Source organism: Thermobia domestica, chromosome 2, assembly GCF_964235325.1.
Source record: "Thermobia domestica chromosome 2, izTheDome1.hap1.1, whole genome shotgun sequence".
Taxonomy (NCBI): Eukaryota; Metazoa; Arthropoda; class Insecta; order Zygentoma; family Lepismatidae; genus Thermobia; species Thermobia domestica.
The window spans coordinates 238,972,822-238,997,196 of NC_137455.1; the positions used below are offsets into that span (position 1 = coordinate 238,972,822).

Sequence of the window (24,375 nt, forward strand, 5' to 3'; positions counted from 1 at the left end):
ATATTTACAAGCTCGACTATCACTCTGTAAACTTGATTCGTGTTGTAAGATTATACATTAGGACTAATTGTAATGACCCACAATGTTCAACTTCGGTAGGGGTTGGGGAAAAGGATGATATTTCTTGTTTGTCGTCTGCAGCGAATCCATGTTCTCCACATATGACCGAGATATCAGAATCTTCTCGTCCATCAACTAGTAAAGACGTTTAGCGTCACGCACCAAAAGAACTGTGTAGACTGCGATACCATATAAGAGGTAAATTGAAAGAAAAAGTGACTTCAGCAAACGAAGTAGCAAAGTCCGGACCTGACTCCGCTCGACTTTTTCTTTTTGGGATATGTCAAAGACCTGTTTTACCAAGACTGTCCTACTACATGGGAGGATATAATGGAGAGGATCCGTAAAGGCTGTCACGAACTAGGTGCAAACTAAGTGTTAAAAGAAGTCAACAATGTCCCGGTACACATTCGCATATGCATTGCACGTGCTGGACGATGCTTTGAACCTTTATTGTAAGTAATTTTGGTCCAAGTACGATAGATTGGTAAGAATGTTCGGAATTTGCTGTTCACCTTATTTATTTATCCTCAGTTTGTTTATTTGTACTATTCCTGAAAAATGATTCGTGCAGTGAATTCCGAAAAGTGATTTCAATTAAAATGTAGTCTATACAAAAGTTAATTAGAACTTTAAGAAGATCGACAGAGTGGCAGAAGTTTCGTAAGTCTGAAACTTTAGATTTCTTTTGATCTTTTATTGCTTTCACTTTACATCCAAATTTCTTTCATAAGTAGTTTTCTTATAATCAAAGAGTGTTTCTCTGTTTTAAATGGTTTCAACCCCGGAATTTAAACTACATACTGTCTTGTAATTTTGTTTTCGTTGATACGTGCACGAAATTTGTCGCAACGTTTGATACTAAATGCTGTAAAGAGTTTCCGCAGCAGAATATTTGATAGAAAATGAGTTATTTGGTGTCGTCTTGGAGTCAATGCCAAGTAAAACTGTTGTTCTGTAATTACAATTCAACAACAAATAATACAGATGCCAACAGAAATAAGACAGATTTCTTTGTCAATTATACTTCCAAAGAAATCGAAAAAGAAAACTTCACATTTGAAATTTTGGAGATGACGGACCGTATAGGTAATCCGCTACGTCATTGAATATGAAATCACCATTTCATTCTTCCCATACATTTTACTCATTCAATTTTTCGTTTAAAGTGTCTATGTGCATCAAGAGCCGAGGGAAATGCCTCGGACGTATGATCAGATAGTAACAATTCCACAAAAAAGAACAGACAATGCTAAACTGTATAATTAATCGAAAAGCGTTAACTGTAAAAGTTGTTTCTTTTTCAATAGCATTTCCAAAGAAATCGAAATTGATACTTTACATTTGAAACTTTCTAGTTGATCCCCGTAGAGGTATTCCCCCTACGCCACTAGACATAGATGCAACACCATTTGATTCTTCAAATACGATTTGGTCATTCAGTTTTTTTGAAGTGTCTACGTTCACTACGAACAGAGAAAAATGCCTTTGCCGGGTGGACTGATAGTAGCAATTCAACTTCAAATAACAGACGTAGATCCCAAACCGCAGAATTTAACGATAAGTGTTTTCCGTTAAAGTTGTTTCTATTTCAATAATACTTCCAAAGAAATCGAAATTGATACCATTTTCCATTTGAAATTTTGGAGTTGACCACCGTGGATGTATCCCCGCTACGCCAATTGATATAGAAGCATCACCATTGATTCTTCACGTACGATTTGGTCATTCAGTTTTTTGTTGTTGTTTGAAGTGTCTGCGTGTACTACGAACAGAGGAAAATGACTGAGATGGCAATTGGTCTGAAGTGGCAATTCAACAAATAACATAAGTAGATAGCAAACCGTAGAATATGACGAAAAGTGTTTCCCGTAAAAGTTGTTTCTTTATCAGTAATACTTTCAAAGAAGTCGAAATTGATACCAGTTTCCATTAAAAATTTTGGAGTTAATCGCTTTGATGCATTCCCGCTACGCCACTGGATATGGGAGTATCACCATTTTATTCTTCAGATACGATTTTGTCATTCATTTTCTGTTTGAAGTGTCTCCGTGCACTATGAACAGAAAAATGAGTTTACCGGGTTGTCTGATAGTAGCAATACAACAAATAATAGACGTAGATCCGAAACCGTAGAATTTAACGAAAAGTGTTTCCCGTAAAAGTTAATTCTTTTTCAATATTACTTCTAAAAAATCGAAATTGATACCATTTTCCATTAAAAATTTTGGTGTTGACCCCCTTGGTGTATTCCCGCTACGCCACTGGATATGGAAGTATTACCATTTGATTCTTCATGTACCATTTGGTCATTCATTTTTGGTTCCAGCGTCTACGTGCACTAGAAGCTGAGGAAAATGTCTAAGACTGGTGGTCTGATACACCCTCTTCCCCTCCCTACATTGGACCGTCAAACTAAAATGATAAAAGTCATCCCAGGTCCGAACTTCATCCATGTTGAAAATTTGAATGAGATCGGTTTGGTGATTCCAAAGTTATGAGGTTTTACTAGTATATATCCGCTTCGCTGGGTGAAATGAAAATTTAAATGCACAATTCCGTGTCTCATGTGTTCTGTACCCGTGAAATATGCTGTTTTCGTTTTTAATGGCATCGAATTAAACGGCATCGGAAAGATTATTGATCACCTCGGCGATCCCGAATACCACGTATTCGACGCTAATATTAATCATTTTCGATCATTTCATTATCTCCCAAGCTACGGGGCTGAGTTTGGTTTCAAACGGGATCGGAAGTGTCATTCTTCATCTCAGCGACCCTAAAAACTACTACGGATCAGACACTAGTGTCGGATAATTTTGAACATTTATATATATATATATATATATATATATATATATATATATATATATATATATATATATATATATATATATATATATATATATATATCCCCCTCCTCTTCTTTCATGTTGTGCGGCACGGCATTGGATGTGTTACCGGTCATCTCAGTGACCCAGGAAACTATGGTTTCGACACTAATATGGGTTATTTTTTATTTCCCTCTCCCCCTCTCAGAAGACGCGCGGCTGAATTTGGAATTAACACCATAAGAAGTGTCATTGTTCATCTCGGCGATCCCAGAAACTATAGATTCAACACTAATTTCGAATCATTATATCCCCCTCCCCCTTGTTGCGGCCTATGTCATCGGAAGTATCACTGTCCATCTGAGCGACCCCAAAAATGTGGATTGAGCACTAATATCTGTCATTTTCGACCATTTTTAAACGTTTTATTCCCCCTCAACCAAGTTGAAGGTTTGAATCTGAATTTAAACGGGATCGAAAGTATCACTGCTCATCTAAGTGACCCAGAAAACTATAAATTCTACTGATAGTGGACATATTCGACCATTTTTAATATATCTCTTTCTCCCCCTTCTTCAAGTTGTGGAGCTGATTTTGGATTTAAACCAGATCGGAAATGTCTCTGTTCATCATAATGATCCCGAAAACTATGGATTAGACACTAATATTGGTCATTTTCAATCATTATTATATACAACTCCTCCTCCCCTCAACCGTGCTGCGGCACACGGTGTCAAAATTGCCACTGTTAATCTCAGCAAATCCTAAAACTATGGATTCGACACTAATATTAGCCATTTCCGATCATTTTTAATGTTTATTCCCCTCCCCTACGTTGGAACTTCCCCCTCCTCAACTATCATGGCTGAACTTGGATTGTTACAGCATCAGAAGTGTCACTGTTTCTCTCATCGATCCCGAAAACTATGGATTCAACACTAATATTGGTCATTTTGATCATTTTTAAATTTCTCCTCCTTCCCCCTCCCCTACGTTGCATCGTCAAAGTGAGTAGCCTTAATCCCTGCCCGAAAACTCATGTATGTTGAAAATTTGATTGAGATCGGTCGGATGGTTCAAGAGTGATAAAGTCACAAAGGCAGTCATTTTTATTTTTTACATATATCTCCCCCTCCCTCTCCCCTATGGTGGCTCGTCATAGTGAAACGATAAAAAGCACCCAAGGTCTGACCCTGATACATGTTGAAAATTTGATCGAGATTGGTTGGTTGGTTCAAAAGTTATTAGTTTTTATTCATACGTTCCCCTCCTTTCCCTCTTCCCTAGGATCTACCGTTAAAGTGAAATTACAAAAATGTTTCCAGATCCGAACCTTATGCATGTTGAAAATTTGATTTAGATTGGTCGGGTGGTTCAAGAGTGATGAAGTCACAAAGACAGTCATTTTTATTTTTTTTACATATATCTCCCCCTTCCCCTCCTCTATACTTGCTCGTCATAGTGAAACGATAAAAAGCACCCAAGGCCCGACCCTCATACATGTTGAAAATTTGATCGAGATTGGTTGGGTGGTTCAAAAGTTATTAGTTTTTATTCATGTCCCCCTCCCAATCCCCTTCCCTAGGATCTACCGTTAAAGTGAAATTACAAAAATGTTTCCACATCCGAACCTTATGCATGTTGAAAATTTGATTGAGATTGGTCGGGTGATTCAAGAGTGATGAATTCACAAAGACAGTCATTTTTATTTTTTTTTTTTTTACATATATCTCCCCCTCCCCCTCCTCTATACTGGCTCGTCATAGTGAAACAATAAAAAGCACCCAAGGCCCGACCCTCATATATGTTGAAAATTTGATCGAGATTGGTTGTGTGGTTCAAAAGTTATTAGTTTTATTAATTTTTATTCATGTCTCCCTCCCCACCCCCTTCCCTAGAATCTACCGTTAAAGTGAAATTACAAAAATATTTCCAGATCCGAATCTCATGTATGTTGAAACTCTGAGTGAGATCGGTCGGATAGTTCAAGATTTATTAAGTTACAAAAATAGTCACTTTCAGTCTTATATAAATTGATTTTTATATACCTCCCCCTCCTTCTCCTCCCATACGTTGCTCAGTCAATTTAAAATTATAGAAACAATCCCAGGCCTAAACCTCATCTACGTTGAAAATTTGATCAAGATCGGTTGAGTGGTTCGGGAGTTATTAAGTTTTATTTATTTTTTATAACCACTCTCCCACTCTCCCTCCCCCCTCAATTTTACCATCCAAGTGAATAGCCTAAAACCAGTCCGGCCTTGAACCTCATCCATGTTACAAATTTGATCGAGATCGATCAAGCGGTTCAGCAGATTTAAAGTCATAAACATAGTGATTTTCAATTTTATATATATAGATATATTTTTATATACACACGTCTCCCTCCCCTCTCTCTCCCCTCTCCCTCTCCTCAGCTCTAGTAAAAAAAGCATTTTAGGCATAGGGTTATTTTTACGTAATATTCATATCCGAGTTCTTACTGTGAAAAATTCCTTGCTATAGTTGCTATTTTTCTTTAACGTTTCAACAAATACTTGATTGGCAACAATGGTGAACACAGCCGTTGGGAGTTTGTATTGCTCTAGTTCCTGCTTGGAATACACACGTAGATGGCACTGCGTCGGAATACACACCGATCGAGAAACGAAATTTTTCAGTCTGAGCACACACTTTACACACACAAACCGGCTGTATCCGTATAAACGAGCGGAGTCAAAAGAACTCGCGGGGGGACCCCTATAATGGTCCTGCACGCGTTAAAAGTAAAAAACTTTTCGAGCAACCACTAAAAAATGCTCGCTTTGCAAAAATTGCTCAGAGTGCTGCTCTGTAGCCGATCGACCTACAAAGATTGGCGGGTTCACCAACGCGCGCGTGCGCGCGCACACACACACGCAGACACACACACACACACACACACACACACACACACACACACACACACACACACACACACCTACCTACCTACCTACCTACCTACCTACCTGTTTGTCTACCCTACAAAAGGCGTATGCGAGCTGGGCCATAGGAAAACCGAGTATGCACTGATATCTGCTTTATTAATGGAGCTATTTTCATGATACGCTCCCAAAAGTTGCGTCATCGATAAAGCTACATTTCCAGAAGCACCAGAATGCAGTATCTCGACCTTGACTGGTTACGTACAAGTGAGCACCCAAACCAACTGGGCATTTGCAAAACGAGTAAATGTAACAAACGAAGACACTAACAAACAAACAAAGATACTGTGTGTAAAATGTGTGAAATGCGAGTTCAGTGAGTAAATTTGAGCAATGTAATTAGAGCAATTGCTTTAAACACTAGTTAACTTTGTAACAAATGAAACACATGGATTAATGTTGTTGACTTTCTTGGGTCCTCCAATTTCCTTCCACATTTCCCTTCCACCAATTATTTCATAATCATTCACTCTCATTAATCACACGTCTATAATAAGCTATAGAGTATAACCAAGGGATATAAAACTATAAATTTCATTTCATTTCGAATGGAATAGCGCATTGATTCAATCCCCCGGAAAAGTTAGTTTGTGGTGGACAACATTGTTTCCATGGGTTTTCTCGGAGTACCCCCTATTTCCTTCAACATTCTCATTCCACTAATTCTTCCATCATCATTCACTTGCCTTAGTCATCGCTTCCCTTAACCTAACGGTCACAATCGTGAGATGTTAAGCTGTAACATTTCATTTCATTTTGAAATGGAACGGCGAGACCAAAGTAGGGTTATATGTGTTTGATGAAGGTTATTGTTTCTTTCTGCACCGAGGCTGTATGAGACGGAGACCTATAGTTCAAGGTGGAATCCGAACCACTATAATTGCTCCCATGAGACAATGTGACCAAAAAGGCACGTGCTAGCTACAAGGCCAGTGGGAGAACAATATTATATGCCTACAAGAAACACCGAAACAAGATACATTATTCATATCAGGAGGGAGACCCGGGTTCCCGGCGGGAGCTCGTGATTCGGATTCCATGTTAATCAGTAGGTCCCGTCTCAGCCTCGCTGCTGAAAGGGGTGTTAAACTCAAAATCAACTTAATTATTCGTACCATCGAATTTAATATTTTTGTTATAACGTCGAAAATGAAGTACTAAACGGCAAGAATACTGCAAAACAACATACAATATAAAACAATAAAACGAAAAAGGCAGTAAGTTTAAAATTGACAAGGAAGGGATTTTTAAAGGCTAAGACATCATCATGTTACTTGCGTTAACACTTAGCAACAACACACAAATATACCATTATACTATTGAACTAATATACTATTAGTTCATATACTATGACTAATATACTATTCAACGTCGTAATCTTGTATCACTTGAAATTTCTGTTGCTCTGGAATATTATAATATATTTGTCTAATCGAATCAATTTATCTATTTTACTATTTTATCCGTAGTAACTATGAAACAAACCATAACTTATGCAAATACGCAATGTTTTCAATTTTAACGCGAATGATTAGCAATAATCTGTACCTTCACTTTTTTGACAAGTTTTTTTTTTATGTTTGTCTTCACATATTTACAGTACTCTTACAGATTTTTTTTACTTCGATCTCTCCATGAAATCCATATATTTGCTCCCAAGGGATTCAACTGTTAATTTAATGAGAAAATAGCGAGATCATTGGAATCCAAAATTAGTGACCAACAAAACTTGATCCCTGGCTTCTACATGTGCACCATTGTTCTCTCGGTTTTCTGTCCTACCGGCTTGCTTCAAAGACTCACTGCCCTTACGAACTATTGCGAAACTCAAATGATACTAAATGATTCATATAAGCATTATATAACTACCTATGAGATTTCGTAGTTGACTTCCCAAGTTCAGGGAACAAAACCTAATTGCAACATTCTATTCATTAATAATAATTATTATTATAATAGTAACAGTAATAATAATAATATTAATGTATACCTCTATTACTGCTCAACTACTGACATTTGCGCTAGCCACTTTATAGACATATACTATCATTTGAGTTGATTTTGAGTTTAACATCCCTTTAAGGAGCGAAGCTATATGAAACGGGACCTACTGATTAACGTGGAATCCGAACAACATGAGCTCCTGCCGAGAATCGAACCCGGGTCACCTACTCCAAAGGCGAGCACGATAACCGCTTAGCCACGAAGAAACTCATACACATATTTGCTTTCGGTTTAGTTTTCATTTCTCTATTGCAAAATAACTCAATTCGTTATATATTGGCGCACTGTATTTGTATATACATAAATGTACTACCTCATTCTCTTGAATCATTAAAGGATAAAATTAATGTCAAATTTGCAGTACCTAGACAAAATCCTATTTTTTCAATATAATCCTCCTGCTCCGCCATTACATACTTCAATATCACCACCACAACTAGAGAAAGAAGATCAGAAGTCTAACCTCAACGTCGTAGAATCTCCACACCAGCAGAAAACTCCTGCTTAAAACTATTTTTCTTCCCTGAGCAATAAAATGGCAGAGCCCTATTTAATAATTGCACAAACCAGTTTGTATAACCAAAATAGAAAGAGGAATTAAGGGAATAAGCGACGAAACAAGAAAACTATTAGAACGAGGTGAAGTATAGAGGAAAACAGGGGACACCACAAAACCTCCAAGATAATCCACAACAGAAGATCAAATACAGGCCATTCATGAGTTATTATACAAATATGAAAATGTTTTTTATACATTCTGGACGGAATTGGACATTATAGGGGCTACAATCACAAAATAAGAATCCCTAAATCGGTAGTGTTCTCCAAATCTTGCTCCATCCGAAAAACCGCTGATAACTGATCTTCAAGGTCAATCCCACAAGAAAATCTTACAAAATTCTCATATGCGTGATGGTTCATAAAACTACCACGCAAGCTCTCTTAATTGCAACTAGAATGATTTTACATTGATTAACGAATAAGATCTTTTGCCGATGACATCGTGCTGGGAGGCTACAGCTTTTAACAATAGCTATCGGATTTATTTTTAAAACATTACAAAAGTTTTGTGCTTCACCTAAGACAAATTTATTTTACTCAGAGCTGAATGCTTTCGGATATTTAGTATCAGGCAATTCTATTAAAATCTCTGCAAGAAAGAAAAAAATACAGAATTCAAGATTTCACCAAAAGTGAATTTTGCAAAGTTTTACGGGCTTATGTTCCTACTTACTGGCACGTATCAAGGATTTTGCCATGAAAATAGAATCTTTTTAACAAATGTTTCCACAACAATATTTGTACTTTTCAAATAATCTTGTGGATTATGTTCCTGGTGTGGAGGCTGTAAGATTCCGTATCTCAGGTGTAAGCAACTACCATAAAGCATGCTTCATTAACGAGCACGTGTTTTCTATTCAAAACATAATCACCAACAGACGGTGGAAGGAGGATACCAGAAAGACGCAAAGTTGGTTCCGAAGGGAATCGAAGATGGCCAACCCTCTCCTCACGAACTTTCTTTTCAGAGGACAGCCATAAAAGAAGACCTGAAGTGGACAGAAGAATAAGTTCCAGTGCTGATCGCTAACCTTCCTAAACTATTCCTGAAATCGTTTTGTGTTAAGAAGATTTCCTTAAATCCAACTTCTGAAGCCGTAATAGGCAAAGGAATATTTCTATAACTACCTGCCCCGGAGCACGTGAAAGCAGAGAGATACAACTATACTATCTTCTAAAACTACGATAGGTAAGAAAGATATCCTTTAAATCACCACCCTAGGCCGCTGTAGGATAGAGGATTTTACCTTTTAATCTTAAGCTACTTATCACCATCGACTTCGGTAGAGGCAAAAGCATTACAGCTAAGCCGCATGGTGTTGCTACTGTCGTTGCAACCATAACACCGATCTGAAAATAAGCTAGCAATTATTTATTTCAAACTAATTTACGGCTTTAAACTTGTTTCAGAGGCATATTGAAACGGGTGTCGCATGGATATTGCTCTCAATAGATTTGCGTGCACCGGAATATATTCACTGAACCATCAGATATTTACAAATCCGACTATCTGACCGCAAACTTGATTCGTGTTGCAAGATGATACACTAGACCTACCTGTGTAGACCCACAATGTTCAACTTCATTAGGGGTGAAGGAAAAGGGGGATACTTCTTGTTTGTCGTCTGTAGCGAATCCATGTCCTCTACATATGACCGAGAAATCAGAATCTTCTCGTCCATTAACTAGTAAAGAGCTCTCCATTAGTGAACAGCTATCATCATTGACAGAAAATCGCAAGTGGCGTTTAGCGTTACGCACCAGACGTGGGTAGAGTTCGATACAATATAAGAGGCAAATTGAAAGAAAAAGTGACTTCAGCAAACGAAATAGCAAAGTAACAAGAAGCTAATGAACCACCACACGGACAACGAGAAAATATTAACAGCAAAGCCCCATTAAAAGTATAATTTGTGATAAAACTTTCAATGAAGGCTGGGTGTAGTGTGAATCATGCGATGGCTGGGTTCATGAAACCACCTCAATTGAATCAACGGATATCCATTACACATGCTACCACTGTTACCTTCGTGGGTAGGATTTCTTGTTGTTCCTTCTAGGTGTAAATATGTTTTTCAAACATCTTACTTATTTGTTAGTGCTCGCAAATATTCCAAATATGTGAAATTTAGCGATCTGTATTGCCATTTGTTTATTTCATTATTTTAGCATTTATGTCGATATGTTCAGTTTGTTAATAAAGTTCACATTCCATATTTCAGGTTTATTTCGAGGCAATTTTACATCTTTTTACCAAGAGGCAGTTCAATGTTTTAAAATGTCCGGGGCTACCTTATTTCCCCTAAAAAGGTGAACTAATATTCACATGTTTATATTTCCAGGTTTACTTTCGGAAAATGCTTCGCACTCTTGAGTTGGGTACTAATTTGTGCAAAACAAAAAGTTAGACACCAGTCGTCCCCTCCTGAAATTGGGGGAGGCAGTGCTCCTCTACACCACCCTTCCGCCTTGTTATGGCACTACGAGTTTTATGAATCCTGATGCAGGGACGACCATGTTTTCAATGATTTTGTATCCATTCAGCACAGTCTGCTAGTATAGAACAGATAATTAGGCCCAAATGAAGATCAATAATACAGTGAGAGCAGCTAGATTCACTTCTTCCACTCTTGAATAAAATTCACAAAACATGGTTACTTCCCTTTGCAGTAATGCTACATGATTTGCTATATCTATGCGATGTGCATTGTTAAATCCGTGTACAAAAGCATTTCTTCTAGCTACAAGTAAATGTCGCAAAAGACCAACGAAAGATACAAATATCTACCAGGACAAACTATGTAAAATCAATAGATTTCGTTCTGAAACAATCACAAGAAAATATGGATGTTATCATTATGGTTGTTTAGCATGTGGAAAACATTTTAGATATCAATGTTACAGCTAGGAGCGCACAATGTAGGAATTGCAACGACTATAATCATTTTGCACACTATTGTCCAAAAGGTATACAAGTAGGTACATAAGAAGAATCAATGAGTTGCCTGATGAAGATATTCAGAAGGAAGACAAGATCTTCATCCTTACTGAATTACAGAAGAATTAGATGACAAAAGCAAATACGAATGTACAAGATGAACGAAATTCTAGTTCAGTGGAGATTTTATGTTAAGCTCCATTCAGGTAGCCAATACAGAGAAGAAAATATGTTCATTAGTAATTAATCGAATTTAATTGGTAAAACGAAATTCAGAGGTTAAACACGAGAATCTTGAACCAGAAAATCATTAACAGAGGAATCAGTTCTGTAGACACACCGACAAACACGTAGTAGAAACGGATTACCTTAGTATGAGTCAGGGAATACGTACAAAGTCAACAATAATAGAAGGAAAGAATACAAATAATAGAAGTCCAAAACAAATCTGGTAACCCGTGAGAATAGAAAATAAAGTTACGAAAGAAAGAAACAGAAGAAAACAATACAGAAATGTAGATAGTGGAATAATAAGAATGTGTAAAAATAAAAGAGAAGGCGAAGATATAGAGGAATTAGTCAAGAAAAAAATGTAGAGGATAAGTTTAAAGAAATGATATAAAAAGATGATGGATGGAAGTCTGAAGAATTAAAGCAAACCGTTGAGACACATGTGAAGTAGAGAGTCAGAGAGGAAAGGAATGCGTACAAGTTTACTTTTAGCGCACCACTAGAAACAATTGTTAAAACTTATAATTCTTTTACTAATTTCCTTATTATCCCCTAAAAGGTTTCCCTTGGCGACATGAAAATGTCTCACTTGGCATACATAAAATACAGGGATGAATAATTAAATATTATAGTGCAAAAACTCAAACCAACCTGTGTTAGGTAGCCATTTAAACACGAATGCTATCCACTCGGGTCAGGGAAGAATAAAGCTGGTGAGTCCGTACGCTAGCGCGGGATTGCGTCCGAAAGGAACAAATCTGTCAGCAGTCAGGGATATGTGCGCAAGCCAAGATGGAAAGGAATGGGTTTTGTCAATGGTACGAATTTCAATAGCACTTGTAATGGTTTATTTTCTAGTAACGTTGCACTTGAACATATAAAATACAGGTTTTTTACATTGTGCAAAAATATGCTGCCAGTAGAAAATAACAACTAATAGTGCCATCTTTCATATACACTCACTTATTATATCCTGCGTAAATCACTTGTAATCATTTTTTACTAGAACACTACAATTGTAAACCTATAATACAGAGTATTACTTTGTATTTCATTCTGTCGCCTGCAGATATGTGTTCCTTATAAACATCCCTATCCATACAAAGAATTGGATTTTACATGTAAATAGTTCAAAGTGTCGTGCGCCAAAGCTACACCTGCACATAAGAATGAGATACAGGTGAAGACGGAGGTCAAGAGGGAAAGAAGCTGCAAAAAGGAGTGAAAAGGGAGAAATTTTTGTATGATGGTTATTAGTAGCGAAAAATACATTAATGAAGTGCCATCTGACAAAGTAGAAGAAGAAAAGAAAACGGAAAAAAAGTTCTGATATAAAACAGTTGAATATTTGTTGTTTGTAGTTGAAAGATAAAGTGTTGAATGTTTGTTGATTTCGGCTCCTATTGCCTATTATTTCGTGTGCTTGAGGGAACCCAAACGATGTTTTCGAATATCGTAGCTTTTGATATGTTAATATGCACTTGGTGTGCAGAGGACTGCGCATGTCCCTCCTCAACACAATAGTCGTCAGCAGGTCAGGCGCCGTGTTTAGGATGAACGGTCTCCCGGCATCCTTGCTGCAGTCCATTTGGTTCCCCAAATCTCGAAAACACGATTCGCTAGGGATGCAGCGATAAGCAACATGACGGTTTGGTGGATTCTGCTCAACAACGTGCTCCATTTTGACCATGTTCATCTGAATCAGAAACTCGGAGAACAATATTTACATATCCGTCTAGTTTTGTCAGTGGATGAGTGCCAGGAAACCCATGTTTCCCAAGGGACATTCTGTGGACGGATGTAGCAACCTTCAAGAGTAATGGAGATGTCAGCATACACAACGCACACTACTGGTCCAGTTTGAATCCTTTTTCTGAAGTGTCTACGTGCACTACGAACAGAGAAAAATGCCTTTGCCGGGTGGACTAATAGTAGCAATTCAACTTCAAATAACAGACGTAGATCCAAAACCGCAGAATTTAACGATAAGTGTTTCCCGTTAAAGTTGTTTCTATTTCAATAATACTTCCAAAGAAATCGAATTGATACCATTTTTCATTTGAAATTTTGGAGTTGACCACCGTGGATGTATCCCAGCTACGCCAATTGATATAGAAGCATCACCATTGATTCTTCACGTACGATTTTGTCATTCGCTTTTTTTTGTTGTTGTTTGAAGTGTCTGTGTGCACTATGAACAAAGGAAAGTGCCTGAGATGGCAATTGGTGTGAAGTGGCAATTCAACAACAAATAACATAAGTAGATACCAAACCGTGGAATATGACGTAAAGTGTTTCCCGTAAAAGTTGTTTCTTTATCAGTAATACTTCCAAAGAAGTCGAAATTGATACCAGTTTCCATTAAAAATTTTGGAGTTGATCCCTTTGATGCATTCCCGCTACGCCATTGAATATGAGAGTATCACCATTTTATTCTTCAGATACGACTTCAGATACGATTTACTCATTCATTTTCTGTTTGAAGTGTCTGCGTACACTACGAACAGAAAAATGAGTTTACCGGGTGGTCTGATAGTAGCAATACAACAAATAACAGACGTAGATCCGAAACCGTATAATTTCACGAAGAGTGTTTCCCGTAAAAGTTAATTCTTTTTCAATATTACTTCTAAAAAATCGAAATTGATACCATTTTCCATTAAAAATTTTTGAGTTTACATATATCTCCCCCTCCCCCTCCTCTATACTGGCTCGTCATAGTGAAACAATAAAAAGCACCCAAGGCCCGACCCTCATACATGTTGAAAATTTGATCGAGATTGGTTTTGTGGTTCAAAAGTTATTAGTTTTATTAGTTTTTGATCATGTCGTTTGTAGAATTTTCACACGTTTGTAGAATTTTATGTTTAATTGCGTGCTAAAGCTAATAAACTGTGGTCAATTAGAATTACTAATGCATATACTTAAAAGCAAGTTTATGTTTTAAATTTGAAGTCATATTTCTTGTTTGCATGAGCAGCAATAGCAGTTTTGGTTTGGTTTTCACACATTCTATGAATTTTAGCTCCAAGCATTGCATAGTTGATCCTCACAGAGTTCAACTCTAACTAAAATTATGACCATACAGTTCCTAGCTTTTGTTCGTAAAGTATTAATCAAACTGAAAATATGTTCTGGAAAGGCATTAATTATTGGAGCTAAGAACACAACATGAACTAGTTTAGCATGTTCGAAGCACCAGCAGTTCCAGAAAGAAGAAGAAGAAAAAAAAAGAATATTCTCTACTGATAATGGAGAGTCAATATGTGGTTGCATTAATTAATAAGCACAATACTCTTCATACATTGTATTTCAATGAAATTCAGTGTTAAGAAGTGCATGAGAGAAAAACAAACAAACAAAAAAAAAAAAATCTTTAGCGTTAGATTTTAATATATAATCGGACACCAAACACTTTCCTCAAATATCTGGTGTCCAGTTCAAAACCAAACAGGTGAGAAAATGTAAGGCGCCTCATGTAAGAGAATAAACCTCGATGGCGAAGTTCAGCACATACAAAATGAACTGCATTTTTCCTACATATCAGTTGGGTTAAATTGGATGAGGCTTTAATACCTTGGGAAGTTTGAAATAGTTTCCTTTCAGCAGCGAGATTATATGAGACATGGGCCTACAGGTTAACGTAGGATCCCACCCATATGAGCTCCTACGTTAAATAAAGTCTCCTACGTTAAATTGAACCTGGTTCTCGCGCCTCTAAGACGCGTACGCTAACCATATAGTCACGAGGAAGCTCAGTACATATCAGTTGATCCTAAAATTATTGTGCTGGAATAATTTATATGGAATGTTCAGTGTACAAGTAGATTGAAAACATATCTTGCAGATAAATAAGAGGTATGCTTATATAGAACGATGTATGTTTTATTATTTTTTTAAGGTTGGCGAATTTATTCGAAGTGGGTGCGATAAGGCTACGATTGAAATAGAACTCAATAACCCGAATGGAGCCAACTATGTCATAACAAGAACAATTACAAAGGATAATAAATCAACGTGGGCTTTAAATAAGACATCCTGCTCAAGTAAACAGGTAAGATATTCATGCAAATAAACAAATATATACAGCTATGAAAATGAAAAAAAAAAAAAAAAACTTTGCATTTATCGAAAATTCTACACTTTGTTTTCGATATTTCCTAAATTTATAAATTGGAAAAGTCACGGAAATTCAGCTTACTCGTAAGAAGTCCTGGAATAATCAGAATTTCGTAATATAAAATAATATTAAGAAAAACAGAAAAATCAGGGAACATTAAGTACATTTTTTTGCTTCTTAGAACTCGTTTCTCTTTTTGTCTTACCCGGTTATTTGTTAGATTGAGAAATATATATATATATATATATATATATATATATATATATATATATATATATATCATATCTGGGAGAAGATAAAGTTTTCATATTATTAATGTAAAATTTGGCACTCTTATTGAAAAATATCTGAATTTTTCGAATTTCTAAAGGAAATAAGAGAAAATTGCTGTTTAGCCCTCCTTTTCGGGGCGTAAACACGAAAGTTCATTTTACTTATTATGAAAGATTCAATGTTAAGTTTTGGAAGCAGTTTTCTCCAATAATTATTAGTAAAGATTTTGGGGCAAATGAGTTGCATTTGTTACGAAGTGTAAAAGCACTCATTCACAAAGCTACTAAAGCTGTCTCAAACATTATTTTGGGAACGCCCCCCTTTTAGAGACAAGGGGCGTAAAAAGGTAGTGGGTGATGTGTTACCAAAATCCAAAAATTTATTTTCGGAATGCTAGTAAGCGTCATATTAATCACGAATGTCACATAATTAATGCTCCAATACTCCTTACATGTAAGAGTGACTGATAATGGGGCTATAGCCCCCTTTCAAAAATAATAATAAAAAAACACCATAAATATCCTTAGTAGAGACATACGAGAAGAAGGTATTTTTTGTCAACTAATGTGAAATTTGGCGTCATTGTAGCAAAAGAATATGCATTTTTCAAATCCGGAGTGTTATTTTGGTAACACACTGCCTTAGAGGGACACAGAGGATGGAGCGTTAGATGATGGATCTTTATAAAAATTCATAATTTTGTTCCGGAAATGCCAGTGAGCGTCAGATTTTTCACAACTGTCACAGAATTAATATTCTAATGCTCGTTGAATGTGCAAGTGAGTTATATGGGGCTACAGCCCTCTTTCAAAAATAAAAAATCACCATAAATATCCTTAGTAGGGACATACGAGAATAAGGTATTTTTTGTCAATTAATGTGAAATTTGGCGTCGTTGTAGCAAAAAGGTATGCGTTTTTCACATCTGGAATGTTATTTTGGTAACCATCGCCTTAGGGGGACACAGAGGGTGAAGCATCAGATGATGGATCGTTATAAAAATTCCAAATTTTGTTTCGGAAACACCAGTGAGCGTCAGATTATTCACAACTGTTACAGAATTAATATTCCGATGCTCCTTGCATGGTCAGTCACCATAAATATCCTTAGTATAGACATACAGAAGAATGATTTTTTTTTCTCAATTAATGTGAAACTTAGCGTCGGGTTAGCAAAAAGTTATGCGTTTATCAAATCTGGAATATTATTTTTGTAACGTACCGCCTTAGGAGGGTACTTGGGATGAAGCATAAGTTGGTGGATGTTTATAAAAATTGCAAATTTTGTTTTGAAAAATTCAGTGTGTGTCAGATTGATCACAAATAATACAAAATTAGTATTTCGATATTCCTTGCATGTGCCTGTGACTAATATTGAGCTACAGCCACCTTCCAAAAATCACATTATAAATTCACGATAAATATCCTTAGTACGGAAGAAGCTATATTTTCTCAATTAATGTGAAATTTGGCGTTTTGTTAGTAAAAACCTGGAACATTATTTTGGTAATAGGAGGCACAGAGTACGGAGGGCAATTTGGTACCTTTGGGGGTCATAGGGCGAGGGCTGATAGAAATTCCAAATTTTATCTGAGTGATTCCATTTCAGATCGTCCAGGGTGGTCCACACGACTGTCTCAGATTTATATTTATTTTTTAAAATAAGAAATTACATGCGAAATTATTAGATCCATATTTTTTCTTCTTGCTGAAAAATTTTTTTTCTTCGATATACAGCCTTCCAAAATGGCTGCCCTCCTCTCGGATTGCTCGAAAAACTGAGAAACATGTCAAATTGAAAATTTTATTGTAGAGAAACGAGTGTACTTAATAACATAATCGCAATAGCAGGAAGAGTATAAAGTTGTATGTTTCGGTGGAGGGCCAAAATTCGTCTATTGGTCCAATAGGAATCACGCAATTCATTCGCAATATTGCCAACTTTGGTGAAATTTTTGCTAACTTCAAACATTTTTTTTTCTGTCCTCACGAGCAATATCAATCATCTGCTTCTAGCATCGAAATCTATTCCATAAGGTCTCTTGAAAATGTAAAGGATTTACGTTTCTGATTATTACATCCCACGTTATAGCATGATGAAATGCAGAAAATTTAATTAAGACGCCATGTTTGGACGCCATTTTCTCAAAAACCCCACCTTTTAAAATTCTGAATTTTTTACATGTATTGGAGAAGTACCTAAGTATTTAATATCCGTTAACCGTGCGGCTGCAGCCCCTAACATTCGCAATTAATTATTGAAATTTCGATTTTTGTACTTGAAATATAAATATTTCTTATGGGCATTTAGATCCAATACACAAGGCGAATTAAAAGGGAGTATGAAAATTTTGAGAGATGCATCCTGACGTCAAATCCAGTAGAAAAGTTCCTATAAACATGAGTCGAATTTCGCTTCGTTTTCGAGTTACAGGGTTTCCAACTCGGGACCCAAAATCGACCCGGGATAATAGAAAATAAAATATATATTTCGCGTTAAATCAGAAACTGTGTTAAAGCTTTCATAAAGTTCAGAAAGTTGATTTGTATCAATATGATGATTTTGACGTGCGTTGCAATTCGGTTGGCAGTGTTGCCAATTTGGTAGAGCTTTTTTATTTGTTTCCAAATGACACTATGTGGATTTTATTTGATATTTGGTATTTATTAATGATTGTAAACATCGCATGAAGCACAATTTTTCCCACATCACCACAGTTTTCGAAAACTTACATTATTTCATTAAAAAGTTTTATCTTGTGCGTTATTGATAGATTGCGTGATTCGGTGTCGTGAACATCGTCCTAGTGTTCTCTGGAACCATGAAAATTGTTTTCAGTCGTAGCATGACATTGTAGTGCACTAGTTAAGTGTTTGTGTGAATAACAATGGGGAAGTCCTATTATAGTAAGAACCGCATTAAATGTGTTGATTATGCTGAAAGCCATAAGAGGGTTGTGCACAAAAAGAATTCTAGACAAAAATTTTATCTTGCGGTAAAATATATGGATTGCGTACAGCGTGTCTGCCCAAACGTACTATTAGCAGAGGATGATTATTTGTGTCTTGTACACAACGCGATTTGGAAAGCAGAATGAAAAGTTTTGAGAGGTGAATCCTTCACCGTAGCCTAGGTTTCACCGATAACGGCCGTTTTAATGGCGACACATTCATGTTTAGCATGTTAACTGTCTGGTTAATGGTTTCCAAATCTACATTCAGAGGAATAAATTCTTTATCTTGCTGGTGCATAATTTCTTATTTACACCTTCTTCCATGGTCACCAATATCTCACATATATTCATGTTGTTCACGGTAAATTTTCAAAGCACCCTTTACACAAATAATCATCCTCTGCTAATATTACGTTTTGGCAGACGCGCTGTACGCAATACATGTATTTTACCGTAAAGATAAAATGTTTGTCAAGAATTCTTTTTGTACACAATCCTCTTATGCCTTTTAGAATAATCAACACATTTAATATGGTCCTTATTGTAATAGGACTTCTCCATTGTTATTCACACAAACACTGTAACTAGTGCACTACAATGTCATGTTACCAGTGAAAACAATTTTCATGGTTCCAGAGAACACTAGGATGATGTTCACGACACCGAATCACGCAATAAACTGTTTCTTGATTGCAGCAGAACTTCTTGAACAAGTTCGAACTTGATGCGTGGAATTGCGAGAAGTTTTGCAAAAATATTCTTCTTCTTCTTCTTCTTCTTCTTCTTCTTCTTCTTATTATTATTATTATTATTATTATTATTATTATTATTATTATTATTATTATTATTATGACAACTTACACAGACGTAGTTTTTATTCGACATTTTGGTTTACTAATGATGGCAAACATCAGGTGAAATTCACACTTAATGTTGAAAACTATCAATAACGCACGAGATAAAACCTTTTAATGAAATACAGTAAGTTTTCGAAAACTGTAGTGATGTGGGGCAAATTTTGCTTCATGTGATGTTTAAAACCATTAATGAATACCAAATATCAAATGAAAAACACGTAGTGTCATTTAGAAACAAAATTTCTACCAAGTTGGCAACACTGCCAACCGAATTGCAACGCACGTCAAAATCATCATATTGATACAAATCAACTTTCTGAACTTTATGAAAGCTTTAACACAGTTTCTGATTTAACGCGAAATATATATTTTATTTTCTATTATCCCGGGTCGATTTTGGGTCCCGAGTTGGAAACCCTGTAACTCGAAAACGAAGCGAAATTCGACTCATGTTTATAGGAACTTTTCTACTGGATTTGACGTCAGGATTCATCTCTCAAAATTTTCATACTCCCTTTTAATTCGCCTTGTGTATAGAATCTAAATGCCCATTGGAAATATTTACATTTTAAGTACAAAAATCGAAATTTCAATAATTAATTGCGAATGTTAGGGGCTGCAGCCGCATGAACGGTTAACGGATATTAAATACTTAGGTACTTCTCCAATACATGTAAAAAATTCAGAATTTTAAAAGGTGGGGGTTTTGAGAAAATGGCGTCCAAACATGGCGTCTTAATTAAATTTTCTGCTTTTCATCATGCTATAACGTGGAATGTAATAATCAGAAACGTAAGTCCTTTACATTTTCAAGAGACCTTATGGAATAGATTTCGATGCTAGAAGCAGATGCTTGATATTACTCGTGAGGACAGAAAAAAAAATGTTTGAAGTTAGCAAAAATTTCACCAAAGTTGGCAATATTGGGAGTGAACTGCGTGATTCCTATTGGACCAATAGACGAATTTTGGCCCTCTACCGAAACATACAACTTTATACTCTTCCTGCTATTGCGATTAAGTTACTAAGTAAACTCGTTTCTCTACAACAAAACTTTTAATTTGACATGTTTTCAGTTTTTCGAGCAATCCGAGAGGAGCGCAGCCATTTTGGAAGGCTGTATATAGAATGAAAAATTTTTTTCAGCAAAAAGAAAAAATATGGATCTAATAATATTGCATGTAGATCCCATATGTAAAAAATAAACGAAATCTGAGACTATTATGGGGACCAATTGAGGTTTGCCTGGACGATTTTAAATGGAATCTGTCATCTTGAGAGTGTTCGAGAGTGTCAAATTAGTTGCAAGAGGCACAGAATGAATGCTCCATACTACTTTTATGTATCAGTGACTAATATGGGACTACAGCTTTCTTTGAAAGGCATCATAAATTCAATATGATTGTTCTTACGCAAAGACCTACCGGCAGAATCATTTTTTTTTTTTTTTTTTTACATATAATTAATGTGAAATTTAGCTATATTTTAGTAAAAAAAATGTTTGTTTAGAAAGAATTCTTAATTGACAATAAGATAATACCCATGTGCGAGTAGTATAGGTTGGTTATTACTTCTAGCCCACTTTTCGCCCTTTTTTGTGACCAGATTGTTTAGACATAAAAATGAATGAAGCTGTGCTATGCGCAGAAGTTAAGAACAAGTATCTATTCCATATTTAATAAATGAAGAAGTGCATCACTTGTAACGAATCGAAACAATACCAAGAGTTCTCTAGAAACGGTAACACAAGACACAATGAGTGCAAAGCATGTCGTAATAAAAAGAAAAGAGAGAAATATAATAATAGTGAAGTTGAAGTAGATGATGATTTTGAGTTTAGAGCATTTGAAACATATATTCTCACGAAAAAAGAACTGAACTTATTAGAGAAATACCCAAATATTCCTAAGAAGAAACCAGATGGTGTATCTCTGTTTTGGTGGAAGACCGTTACAGATGGCATAAGATTAAAATGTATAAAGGAGTTTGAAATCGAAACAGCTCCAGAACCTCTTCCACATTTTAGAGAACGGTTTCCTTTTCCTCAGTATAGACATTTGATTAAGCGAGTGATAAGTTTTACCAAAGTTGTTGCTAATAAAGATTTTACAGTTACTGACAATGAGATTTTTATTAATGATATAGTGTTCGGGATAAATATATATTGTAGATGATAAGAGCATTTTCTTTCAATAGTTCTTGCTTTTACTTCTAGCCCACTTTCCCCCTCCCGGTACTTTGACAAATACTATTTAACACAGAAGGTTAGTGCAACTACAATTCTAAAGTGAGATTGGGTAGGGTGCTCTGCGCATAGGCTTTTATGACATTTAAAATCATAAAATACTTACATCTAAAAACTTACATCTAAAACTACAACTGTTCTATCTTATAATGACCCCATGGTAGGGTAGTTATTCCTGATCTTAAACCAACAAATTCTTCTATGATTGTTCCTTTAAGTTCATCTTTCATCTTACCAAGTATTTTCTTATTGATCTGAGGTATCTTATATCTGTTATCTTTAGGGTAATCACTTGTGTCGAAGTAATCAATATAATTTTTCATGTCCTTGTATACATCTTCTGTTTGAATATGATATATATAGCTATCGGTATCTGTATAACATACTTCTATTTTGCCTTGGTATTTTGGCTTCATCACATTATAATGGAAGTCGTACATTAAATATTTTGATAAATCTAAGATACTCATTCCAACATACATTGGTTTATTGAAAGTTAATTTTGTTTTATTTATTATGATTGCACATAGATTCTCAGAATAAATAATTCTATCTTTAAAATTTAATTTAGCAATTAGGTTTTCTACTCTTGCTGGGTCACATTCTATTCTTATAGGTTCACATCTCTTTCTAATATTTTCCATAGTCTGTCCAAAAACTGAATTGTTCATTAGCTTATAAAAGTCTTTCTCAAAGTCATTTGTTGCTCTAGTTCTCATCTGTGTGTTTAAATCTATGTAATTCTTTAACCAATCTGATTGTTCAAACTCTATTATTCGATGAATTTTCTTAAGTTTTAATCCAAGTGATAAACATCGTTTTAAGTTTCGATAGTGAATTACATATTTTTCCTTATCGTATAAAGTTAACAGTTTTGATTGTTTTGAACCAGGTGGACACATGTTTTGAGGTGCTAATGGGTAGTCTTTGTGATAGACATGTAATTCTTTAGGATATTCAAGATCAACTTCTAAAATGTAACCTTTTTCACAAATATCAGGAACATTTGCAAAATCTGTTTCTCTTATTTCGTCTTCACTTAACCATCTAAATCCCTTATACGGTAGATATTGATTCATTGCCCATTCATACAAGTTGTTAGCATCCAAGTACATTAAGTAAGAATCATCTTTATTTCCATCGTAACCTTCCATATATTTATTTTTTGCTTTTACATATCTTTTACTACATTGCAAAATTCCGCCTCTTATGCCTTTCTCTATCATCAAGGCCATATTGTAATCTGTTAATAACTCTAGTTTTATATTTGTCGTCTTTAACATTGCATCCCAAGCTAAACCTGGTGCTGTCACATACCAAGCTGGATCAAGACCATAAGCTTTAAGACATGTTTCTCTAAAGTTCTCAAACACATCTGCTAATAACAACACATCAGTTTTTAGATATAGGTCATGGTACTGTCCGAGGTTATTAATTTTAAATATTTTCCATACTTTCTTTGCATGCTCATAATCATCGTCCTTATATGTGTGTTGGTAAGCTTGTTGTAGAATGCTTCCTTTGATTGCAATTGTCTCTGTCTAAACTTATTCCAGTCACTAAATAATCGTACGGGTGAACACCTTTTCTTATTACAAGTTTAAATTTCCTTTCGATAGGATAGAAGTGTTGGTGTGAGTCATTTGTTCTCTTGTTAGGTTTGATGATAATTTGTCTAAACTACATGCCATAAATCTAAATGAATTTACGAATTTTAATTTGATAGTTCCAACTTTTTTACTGAATGATACGTAACGTTGTACGTTATTAAGTATTAATTCTATTTGCTCTTTATTACATCCTAGTTCTTTTATAAACAAGTGGGAGTCATATTCTGATAAGTTATATATAATCACTAGTACAAACTTAGGTATTCTAACTTTTAAATTACAGTTGTTACATAATGCAGCAACAAACTCTCCTATTTTTCTCTGTTTCTTTGTTAATGGTAATTCATTATTTTGACTATATATGTTTGATACTTGTTTAGCTTCTTTCTTTAACATTCTTACGAACATCTTAGCTGCATCTTTACCTCTATACACAACAGGATCTATTTTACTTCCATCACTTTTTACAATATAGTAACAGAATCCAGATGGCTTATGCTGCTGATATTTTTTGGTATATGATTCATCTTCTGGATAACATTCTTCGCAACTCATAACCTTATGCAATAGACATTCGAAATCAGCATAAATCACAAATGGCATCTTCATTGTATTTTGATAGTTCTGAAATTCAACTTATGTATCTTCTGGTGGCATTTCTATCTTAACAGCTTCGTGAGTAGAACAATCTTTTTCGTGTTTATCTAATGCACTTTGCGAGTAAAAGTA

The 24,375-nt window shown here is 35.5% G+C and overlaps 1 protein-coding gene across 7 annotated transcripts in view; it reads left to right on the forward strand.

Moving 5' to 3' along the window:
* The window catches only part of LOC145678409 (structural maintenance of chromosomes protein 5-like), a 1,106,524-nt gene that overhangs the window by 138,010 nt on the left and 944,139 nt on the right, over window positions 1-24,375 (forward strand). For all 7 annotated transcript variants that reach the window (XM_081748525.1, XM_081748529.1, XM_081748531.1 and 4 more), the window contains exon 4: window positions 15,490-15,642. In XM_081748525.1, the coding sequence (XP_081604651.1) occupies window positions 15,490-15,642 (153 nt within the window). The remainder of the gene's footprint in view (window positions 1-15,489; window positions 15,643-24,375) is intronic.